The sequence below is a fragment of the Peromyscus maniculatus genome, chromosome 2 (genome assembly GCF_049852395.1).
Source record: "Peromyscus maniculatus bairdii isolate BWxNUB_F1_BW_parent chromosome 2, HU_Pman_BW_mat_3.1, whole genome shotgun sequence".
NCBI classification, from domain to species: domain Eukaryota; kingdom Metazoa; phylum Chordata; class Mammalia; order Rodentia; family Cricetidae; genus Peromyscus; species Peromyscus maniculatus.
Window position 1 is genome coordinate 127,471,391 of NC_134853.1, and position 10,633 is coordinate 127,482,023.

Below are 10,633 nucleotides of genomic sequence, written 5' to 3' on the forward strand. Positions count from 1 at the left end.
CTTCACCTGTAAGTTACGGCAAAAAATAAACCTCCCTTTTAACTACGTGGAGTTGCCTTAATATTTTTTGCTGGGGGGTGGGGGTGGGGTGGTTCGAGACAGGGTTTCTCTGTGTAGCTTTGCGCCTGTCCTGAATCTCACTTTGTAGACCAGGCTGGCCTCGAACTCACAAAGATCCGCCTGGCTCTGCCTCTCAACTGCTGGGATTAAAGGCGTGCGCTGCCGCCTTCACCCAGCTGCCTTAACAATACCCAGATCCGGTGTCCTAGCCTCCAGAGCACAAAGCTCCCTGTCCCCCAGCCAGCTAAGACCATTCCAGGAAGTCCCCTTGACAACCGACAACCTGCCCTGATGCCCTGCCCCAACCCCATGAAATGCACTGATAAAAAGAAAGGGCCCTAGGGCCAGATTGCCACCTGAGAGTGAATCCTGGGTCCTCTACCTGCTGTGTGACCTGAATAAGTTACCTCACTTCTCTGTACAATGAGGATACTAACAACAAAAACCTCATACTGTAGCCCTCATCATTAAATATGTTAACACGTTAAAAAGGCAGTCTAAGCAATATATTGATAAAATAGAAATGTAAGACCTTGATAAGAGGGGAACTGAGCTGGAGCACATAGGCACTTAGTACCACCTTTTCAGGGATAAAGTTTTTCTGTCAAGCTGAAACTGTTTGTCAAGCTGGTCCAAGCTGGGTTGGCTCCCCCAAACTAAGGGATAAATAGCAAAGTATGACAAGGCAACACCTTACCAGAGCTCATTGTCACTGGAGGACTCACTGCTTTTCTGTCATGGTGGTGGTGGGGATCGAACCCAGGGCTCCTGCATGCTGAACACATGCTCTGAGCCACACTTCAAGCCTCAATTTCCGCTACAAATGCAAATCACATTTCTCCATCTGTCCCTCTGCAGACTGTAGTCCTGGGCATAAGGATTGTATTCTGGTGGTTTGTGTCCCCAAACCTAGCATGACACAGATCCACAAAGGCTCTTAACTGTCTTAACTAAGTTTTCTGTGGCTGTGATGAAACACCATGACCAAAAAGCGACTTGGGAGGAAACAGTTTATTTCACTCCCACACCACATTCATCATCTAAGGCAGAAATCTGGGGACAGGAACTGAAGCAGAGGCCATGGAGGATGCCACTTACTGGCTTGCTCCCCATGGCTTACTCAGTCTGCTTTCTTCTACAGCCTGGGACCACCTGCCCAGAGTGCCACTACACACAGTGGGCCCTCCCACGTCCATTATTCATCGAGGACCTGTCCCACAGGCTAGCCCATGGGCCCATCTGATGGGAGCACTGTCTCAGCTGAGGTCCGTTCTTCTGGGTCAAGCTGGCGTAAAACCAGCACATTAACTAATACTGAGTGTGTAGTGGACAGGTGACTGACTTGAGCGCAGGAACTGGCCAAACATTCTCCTCATCTGTCCCACACAGGGTGCCTGCCAGGCAAGCCCTGAAGAAGCGCCTGATATCCCGTGGACAGATGGCATCTCTAGGAGGAGCCCAGGAGCAAGAGCTCTATGTGAGACCTGTCCTGGGCCAAGGGCTCCGCAGCCTCCTTGTGTCCCAGGAGGATGAGGACCAGCGGCAAAGCCTGGAGGGAATGACAAGCTGTCTAACCCGCACAGTCGCTGAAAAGGAAAAAGTGTCCCTGAGTAGGAGCTGGAACGGGTGTGAACCAAGGGTGGCTGGCTCACTCTTCTAGCACAGGCTGGGCCCCGGTGCCTTGTCAGGGGGCCTGGCTCCCTATGGTCCAGTGACCAGGGACCTGTGAAGAAATGTCTGAGCTAAAAGACGTGTTTCCAGTACAAATTCCAATCCTTCCATTTTACAGGTAAGGAAAACAAAGACCAGAGAGAGAATCTGACCTACCCAGCCAAAGTCACATAGCACCACCACATGACACACTTCAGACCCCCCTCCCCCCCCTCCCCCCCCCCCCCCCCCCCCCCGCCCAAGCTGCTGGCTCTGCATATTCCACAGCCTGGCCTCCATACCCCACCAGAGGAGTCTTTCCAACTGCAAACCTGAGACAACTCCCTGGGCCCCACCCTGGCGAGAAAGCCCACCTGGTGGCACAGAGCAACAGGCTACTCCTAACCCACTGTTATCCCCCATGCTTGCAGAAAGATGCTCCGTCCCCAAAGACACCACGGTTCCACCTTCCAAAGCCATCAGTCAATTGAGTCAGCTCCAAGTACCACACAACCGGGTAGGTGGGGGGATTGGGATGCAAGCCCTGTGCTGGAGGTGGAGAGACCAAGAGGGTAGTGAAGTCAGAGGACCGCTTACCTAATGGTATGGTCAAAGTAGATGTCATCCATGGACGCCGTGACACAGGGGCAGCCAGCGTGCCTCTCCGCTGGCTCGGGACAAGAAAGCCAAATGTTAGCAGCCTGTCCATGTCACACAGGCCTCTGACCACAGATCCCTCTTCCAGAGGCTTCTCCACCAGGAGAAGGGCCCACCTTTCTTTTCCCACCTCTTCCCTCAGCCCATGGTCCCCTCTGGAGCCCTTTCCCTGACCCCACAGCTGACTAGGGCCTCTCAAACCCTGCTGGTATAGCCAAGTCACTGTGTTAGACCTGAAGGCTGGTGAACATGAATGTAACAAAAGCCAACATGGAGAGGACTGTGCGCGCGCACAGTCTCTGTGCCTGGTCTTTATCAGCCAACGGGAAACAGCTATGGGTAGGCTATAGTAGCAGCAGGCAGGGACATCTGTGTGTGGTACCAACACCCAGGACTAGGGGACCAGCGGAGAGGGGCAGGCTGCTCAGACAACTAGAGGATGAACAGAGGATCTGAGGCAAGGGACGAGCAGGAGCTAAGGCCAGAAGGGGAACAAGTGTGGTGATCATGAGAGAGAAGGAGACCATCTTCAAAAATTGGGGCCCCTGCCCAGGTTCGACAGGGCAAGTGGTGGGGATGTGCTGAGAGCCAGGAGCAGAGAGAGCCTCACCTGACAGGCAGGCTGTGGTGTCGATCCATTTGAGCAACTGTCCAATGCTCAGTTCCCCGCGGTGGTTAGTGTGGCAGGGCAGCACCAGCTGGCTCATCTGCACCTCCGTGGCGTTCCGGTACTCCTCCTCCTCTGCCATGGCGGAGGCGTCTCCGCGCTCTGGGTGTGAGATTGACTTCCGGGATGTGCGAGCAGAGAACATAGAGGCAAAGCCCTGGGGACAGGTGAGGACAACGTGGTCAGCATTCTGCGTGTCTCTGCCCTGCTAACCCTGACACCTCAACTACGGAGGAGTTGGAGAAGCAGTTTGGACCAGACTAACCAAGAATGACCACCATGACCCACAATCCTCCAGCCCATGCTCTCAGAGTTCAGGGCAGGGTCACCTGTGGCAGCTGCCTCTTAGAAGAGTGTCTACTTCCTTGTTACAAATAGTGGGCAACTTTTAGGGTTTTCCTTTAGATTGGCTTATTCTTTTTTTTTTTTAACAGTGTCTCTCTGTGTAGCCCAGGTCGGTTTTGAGCTCTTGTTCTTCTTCAGCCTCTAGAAGACTGGAATTATAGTCCTGCCTCCATGTTCTGTTCTTGACTTTCTCTCTTGAAAGACGTCCGCTCCTTAAAAAGGTGGGGGGGGGGTGCAGAGAGATAGCTCAGCAGTTAAAAACACTTGCAAAGTCCTGAGGACCAGAGTTCAGATCCCAGCACCCACATAGCGAGTGGAGTGTGGTGTTTTGAATGAGAATGCTCCCCCCGCCCCCCCCTCCCCGCCCCTGTAGGCTCATATATTTGAATGCTTGGTCCCCAGTCAATGGAACTATTCAGGAAGGATGAGGAGGTGTGGCCTTGTTGGAGAAGGTGTGTCACTGGGGCAGGCTTTGAGGTTTCAAAAGCCCATGCCATGTCCAGTTAGCTCTTTGCACCATGGCTGTGTCTCAGCTACCGCTCCAGTGCAATGTATGCCTGTCTGCTGCCAGGCTCCCTGCCAGGATGGTCATGGACTCGCCCTCTGAAACTGTAAGCCCCCAATTAACTCTTCTGTTAGCTGCCTCGGTCGTGGTGTCTCTTCACGGCAAAAGTAACTAAAACACTGAGCATCTTACAAACTCCTGGAACCCAGCCCCAAGGTGGGCAGAGCCAGGAGGAAAACAAGTGTGGCACTCCTGAGAGGGAGAGGGACCATCCTGCCTGAGAACAGTAAAGGACACACCAAGCCTGAAGCCCCACCTCTCACGTGCGGGTTCCAGAACTTTCTCTGTTGGCTCTTCAGCTGTGTCAATGACTGGTTACTGACAACGACTACCCAGAGCTCCAAAGTCAATCGATCTGAGGAACACCGGGGCTTGCTGGTTCAGAGAGAAATTCTGCCTCAAAGGAACAGGTGGAAAATGACGAACGAAGGCCCTGGATGCCTTCTTTTGGCCTGTGTGTGCACCTACCTGCACACACACACACACACACACACACACACACACACACACACACACACTACAAATAAATAAATAATGTTTTAAATGTAGCAGGTATATACATGGAGTCCCATGTCTGTGTCTCAGCATTAAAAAGGAAGGAAATTCTGACACAGTCTCAAAAATAAACGAAAGGTGTAGACATTTATACTGAGGCACAGCAGCCCCCAAAGGGCAAACACTAGAAGTCACGCATAGGATGACATCCTTGGATCATATTTGTAGTACAATGGGTGACCAGGGACTGCGCTACTGCTTGATGGGGTGTGCAGGGGGTGGGCTCTGGTTCGAAAAGATGAAAAGTTCTGACGATAGTGGTGACGGGTCCCAATATCAATGCAGTTGATCCCACTGAGCTATTCATTTTACAGTGTTTAACTGCAGGTATGGTAGTACACACCTTTAATCCCAGTACTTGGGAGGCAGAGACAGCTACATCTCCGTGGGTCAAGGCCAGCCAGAGCTACATAGAGAGTCCCATGCCAGCCAGGGCTCCACAGTGAAACACTGCTCAAAAAAATAAAAATGAGGGCTGGAGAGATGGCTCAGGGGTTGAGAGCACATAAATAAGACTGCTCTTCCAGAGGTCCTGAGTTCGATTCCCAGCAACCACATGGTGGCTCAGAACCATCTGTAATGAGATCTGGTGCCCTCTTCTGGTGTGCAGGGATGCATGCAGGCAGAACACTGTATCATAAATAATTAATATATTATAATAAATAAATAAATAAATAAATAAATAAATAAATAAATAAATCTTTTAAAAAAATAAATAAAAATGAAAAAGTTTAAAGTGGTAAGTTGGAAAACAAACGAGCAAACACTCCAGGCAAGCAGATTGCCAGGCTGCACGGGAAACAGGAAGACCCGATGAAGACCACACTGTGAAAAGTGGGACCCAGGCTCTCCATTTCTCTGAGAAGCAGGAAGGAACTTGGTGTAGTGGACGCTTACTACCCTGACTCCCAGTGCATTGGCGAACCCTCAGATGCATGGTGTTCTGGCCATGCTTCTGCGGGTTCCTATTGTCAGCACATTCACTGTGGCCCTGGGAGGTGCGGCCCTGTAAGTTTAGTGCGGCCAAACCAAGAAAGAAGGCATGCACAGATTTCTAAAGAACTACGATTCCATGAGAGACTTTTGAAGAGATAAGGAAGGCTGGTCTCAAAGTGTGAAGCGATTTCAGAAAGGCAAAGAACTCTTTGGATTGAGCTCCATAGACGGTCATCACTGAGCTGTGTTCCTGAACGATGAAACGCGAATGTGAGGGCTAAGGGGCAGTTTCTCTCAATAAACAATAACAGTTATATGACGAGAGAGAGAGAGAGAGAGAGAGAGAGAGAGAGAGAGAGAGAGAGAGAGAGAGAGAGAGAGCGCTGGGGTCGGGGGCAGGGACAGGAAGGAGAAGGGATATAAGGAAGACTCATCCACCTCCCGTGCAGGAAGGCCTGGGTCAGTGAAGCCTGGGAATTGCTCCCCACACAGTGTGGCAAGCGTGGCTCCACATCCCCAGAGGCCCGCCGACCACTTTCTCAGGCTCTCCTCTTCCTGAGGGCCTCAGAAGAGGTACCTCAGTCAGTGCTGCTTCTTCTGCACTCACACCTACTGACTGTGGAGTTCTGGGTAATCACTGCCGGTCACCTGACCCAGATGAAGAACCAACGAGAAAGTTCTGCATCCCTCACATGAGAAATGGGGCTTCAAGCTTGGAGTACCCTTTCCCACTCTCCAGGCAGAAGGGGGGACATGCCTCATAGCCCCTCTGACAGGAGACCTGCTGTCCCATCTCAGTTTCTCTGTGCCCCCTAGTCAGACGCATGCCGGGTCCAGTTCTCATGACCCATGGGGACCGTGCAGAGGTGGTCACAGTCACAGCTTGTTGACCCAGCACTGAAGTGCTACGTACTCTCTCAGGGGGTCCACATGGGGTAATTCAACTTTATTCCAACCACAAACTTGTGAGGCAGATGCTCTGTTAACAACTGTCACAGACAGGGAAACTGAGGCTGGAGGCAATGGCAAAACCCAGCTGTGGTCAGTCCTAGGCTTCTGATTGTGACCTGAACTCCTTTGGGCTATACACACCACCCCCAGGGTCTCCTAGGACAAGAGGAGGCTAAGGCCCTGGGCCTCGGAAACAGCAACACAAAACGTCATACATGACCGTGACAGATGTGAACCTACTTCAGCTGTGGGAAGAGGATGCAGCTGGCTCTAGGGCCACAGTCTCTCCTAAGGGTCCTGCCGCTAACCTGACGAATTCAAATTTTACCAAGGTGACGCGTTCAAATCCCAGGAAGAGATGAACCGGGCCTGTCCCACCCAGAACTGCTGTGCCTCCCAGAGATGCAGTTTTTTCTGAGAGTTCCCGGGTGCAAGGCACAGTGCTAGGCCCCACGGGGAGAGGGGCGCAGCAGACCTAGGAAGGCTTGGCCTGGGTGGGGGTCCACAGATGACAGCTGCCCATCTTTCAGGCTCTCAGAGGCTGCCGAAAGGCTGCTACACTCAAGCAGCAGGGTCCATCACCATGGAAACCACCGCCAAAGGCGGCTCCAGCCTGGCTGTGCCCTGGGGGTCTACATGGACGTGGATACAGGTGGTTTAGCGTTCTGGGTGTGATAGCAAAGGGAGGCGGCAGGGAGGCTCCGTCCTCCCACACCATTCTCAGGGTGAGGAGCTCGTAGAACCTTCTAGATGCCCAGGCAGCAAGATCAGGGCCTCCAATTGCTAACGCCTAAGTGTCTCAGACTCCACTCCACTCTCCCCACCCTCCATGCCCCCACCCCCGGCACCCCCAAGCTCAATCCCAGCAACCAAGCTGGGAAGGCAGCCAGCAGGAAGCAGGGATGTGTGCGGCGGGGAGGCTTCAGCCAATGGGGACTCGAGAGCATGGCCACTCCTCCCAGGAGAGCAGAAGCCTGGGATGAAGTCAGAGCCAGGCAGGGCCAAGGCAGCTGACAGGGAGGGCGGGCATGTGGAGGTCAGAGCCAGGCTGCAGCTATGCCAGGCACTGGCCCCAGGCCACCCCAAACCTGGCCAGATTCGAGTCCTGACCGAGGCCCCAGCTGACCATGCCATGGGCCTGGGTCCCCTCCTCCTGGCCAGTGTCACATCACAGACCTATCGGGTCAGAGCAGAATAGACCTCTTTGCCCAAACCGTCTACAGTGAGAGATGAGACAGGAAAGGAAAGGCTGGCCGGGGCCACCTAGCTGTGGAGCCAATAGAAGCCCGCGTGAGCCAGGCTGCTGCTAGGCAACCTGACAACAGCTTCCCCTCCATTTCCTCCATGGTCCAAGTAGCCAAGTCCTGGTGATCCCAACTCCTTAAATGCCCCGTCCAGCCCATTGCCTGCCCACTCTGGCCCCTGTACTTCTAACACAGCCTGGCCTCAGGCCCCCACACTCTACTGGCCACTCCCAGACTCCACTAAAACAAAACCCACAACCACAGCTACTTTCTGTGCCTTGTCTTCCAGGGAGGTCTAATCAGGTCTCCATGATGCTGCCCCCACCACAGGTCTCCTGGCGGCGCTCTGCCCTTCCTAAAGAGCAGTCCCCCAGGCATGTCCCTTACTCAAGACCGTGGGATGGCTCTCCCCTGCTGTCGGGATAGAGAGCCAGCTAGCTACAGTAAGGCCTCTCACTGAGTCCAGCAGCTGCTCTCACAGCTCGGAATGACGAGGGCCCCTCGGAACACCTTCTCCCTCCAGCTCTGTTCTGTCAGACTCTACATCTGCCCCTGCCTCTTCTCCTCCCCTTTCTCCTACCGTCTCCATCACAGTACTGACCAAGCAATGTTGCTGCCCTGTCAGGAGAAGGAGAGGAACCCGGGCCAGGCACAGAGTTAGTGCCAAATAACACACACACACACACCCGTGGACGGGAGAAAGGCAGTGGACCTCAAGCTGAGACCTAAGAGATGAAGGAAGGTCTGAGGTGTGATGAGGAACAGGAGAGAGGCAGGAACAGCAGTGCGGGTCTGAGGTGTGATGAGGATGCAGGAGAGAGACGGGAACAGCAGTGCGGGTCTGAGGTATGATGAGGAACAGCAGAGAGGCGGGAACAGCAGTGAGGGTCTGAGGTGTGATGAGGAACAGGAGAGAAGCAGGAACAGCAGTGAGGGTCTGAGGTATGATGAGGAACGGGAGAGAGGCAGGAACAGCAGTGAGGGTCTGAGGTGTGATGAGGAACCGGGAGAGAGGCGGGAACAGCAGTGAGGGTCTGAGGTGTGATGAGGAACAGGAGAGAAGCAGGAACAGCAGTGCTTCAGCAAAGGGAAGCAGGTGGGAGAATGCTGGGCACCCGTGCAGGGCAGAGACCTAAGGAGAGGGATGGGTGGGTGGGGGGCCAATGGGGTTCCTTTCAATCCTGAAATACCCCGGAGGAGGGAATGGCCTACAGCGGTTAGTGAGGACAGGCAGCAGAGTCTATGGGCCCATTCTAGAGCAGCCGGGCTAGGGTGAGAGGGATGAGCACCCTGGAGGAAGACACAGACTGGGGGGCATCTGAAGTGACTCCCAAAACAAGTGTTGGGGTCCCCTGGCTTGGGTCCAAGTGCGGTTATATACTGAACCTATACAATCTCAGGCAAGCTGTTCAACCTCTTTATAGGCCTCGGTGTCCTTGCCCACAGATATAAGGTCAGAGGCAGGCAAATCTCTGTGAATTCTAGGCCAGCCTGGTCTACACAGAGTTCCAGGACAGCCAAGCCACACAGAAAGACCCTGTCTCAAAAAAGTAAAAACAAAAAGAAAAGAAAAGAAATAGGATCGTAATCCCTGCCTCCCAGGGTTATCTCAGGGACGACCCTAAAGGAGATCAAACACGTAACCCTCCGGCACAGGTCCATCCATGGAGAACATTGATTGAGCACTTACTTCTAACACTGAGTCAGACTTCTGAAACTAACCCCGGAGAAGCTGCTCTTCTACCATGAACCCAGCAGGGCCACAAGGCAACTGGGAGGAGAGGGGGCTGATGATTATCATCCTTCTGGGAGGGATGCTAGGAGAATCTGAAACACCAGCAATCTATGGACCATTGGACCACAGGGCAGGGCTTCAATCCCAGGCACAGACTGCAGTCAGAGTCTCCCCCACCCCCCACCCCATCATCCTGTCTCTCACGAGGCCATGTGAAGGGCCGGAAGGGCATCCCACAAGGAGGTGGGAAGAGGACCCTTTGGCCCACCCTGGGAGCCACCGGCCAGGCCCCATGAAAGGCCTCATTGTCTGAAGCTGGCTGCACTGAGCCCTGGAATGGTGTTGCCTAAACTGGATGTTGTCCTCACAAAGGAGGCCATGGCCCCAGGCTCTCAGGGAGCCGGGTGCAGCCAGGACAACCTCCCAGCCACTGGACCCATCACCAAGGACATCTGTCAACACTCCAAAGCTCTGTTCACCCGACCGCCGCCATCTTTCCCAAAAGGAACACACACACACACACACACACACACACACACACACACACACACACACACACACACACACACACACGCTCCACAAGACACACAATGAGAACAAGAATGAAAACAAATCAAGTTAAGAAAACAGGTAAGGGAGAAGTTGCCGAAAGGAGGTTCCCAGAGGGATTGGAAGGAAGGAGCCCAGTGGACTGTTGCTCGGGCTTCCTGGGGTCTGCAGCCCCAGGCTACAGTTTCACCTTCACCCAGGACCCAAGCAAGCATCTGGATGTTTGTTATCTCTAGCAACAGTGTGCTGGCACCATATTTTTCAAGCTTGGGAGTTGGAAGGGTAGAGAAATGAACCAGTACTTTTTGGTTTCAAAACCAGGACAAATGCTGAGGTGCCCATTTAACATATCAAAGCTGGACCTGGCTGCCAGGTTCTCCCTGAACCCCTCAGTCCCTACCTGATACAGGTATGGCTCGCATACCCCGCCCTCTACCCTGAACTCTCCATCCCAAGGCCTGGGCTGCCCTTCCCCCAGAGGCTCTTCCCTGTAATCCAGACATTTTGGTTCTTTGCACCTCCCTTCTCTTTTGGACTTTTGGCCTCCTGGCTGCTGCATCTGGTCCCCCTCTCCCCCTCTCCTTTCTCTCGTCCCCCCCCCCCCACACACACACACATGGCCCAGCTCAGTCTGGTCCACTCTGGACTCTTCCAGACATCCCTGCCTCTGGCCACGCTCTCCCACACATCTGTAATAAACTTTCTCCTCCACCATACCT

At 53.6% G+C, this 10,633-nt stretch overlaps 1 protein-coding gene across 4 annotated transcripts in view; it reads right to left on the minus strand.

Moving 5' to 3' along the window:
- Acot11 (acyl-CoA thioesterase 11) overlaps positions 1–10,633 on the minus strand; it is a 58,640-nt gene that overhangs the window by 24,188 nt on the left and 23,819 nt on the right. For all 4 annotated transcript variants that reach the window (XM_076564644.1, XM_076564645.1, XM_015996453.3 and 1 more), the window contains exons 2-3: positions 2,978–3,191; positions 2,308–2,377 (exon numbers count right to left, since the gene is read on the minus strand). In XM_076564644.1, coding sequence (XP_076420759.1) covers positions 2,308–2,377; positions 2,978–3,179 — 272 coding nt within the window. In that variant the 5' untranslated portion in view covers positions 3,180–3,191. The remainder of the gene's footprint in view (positions 1–2,307; positions 2,378–2,977; positions 3,192–10,633) is intronic.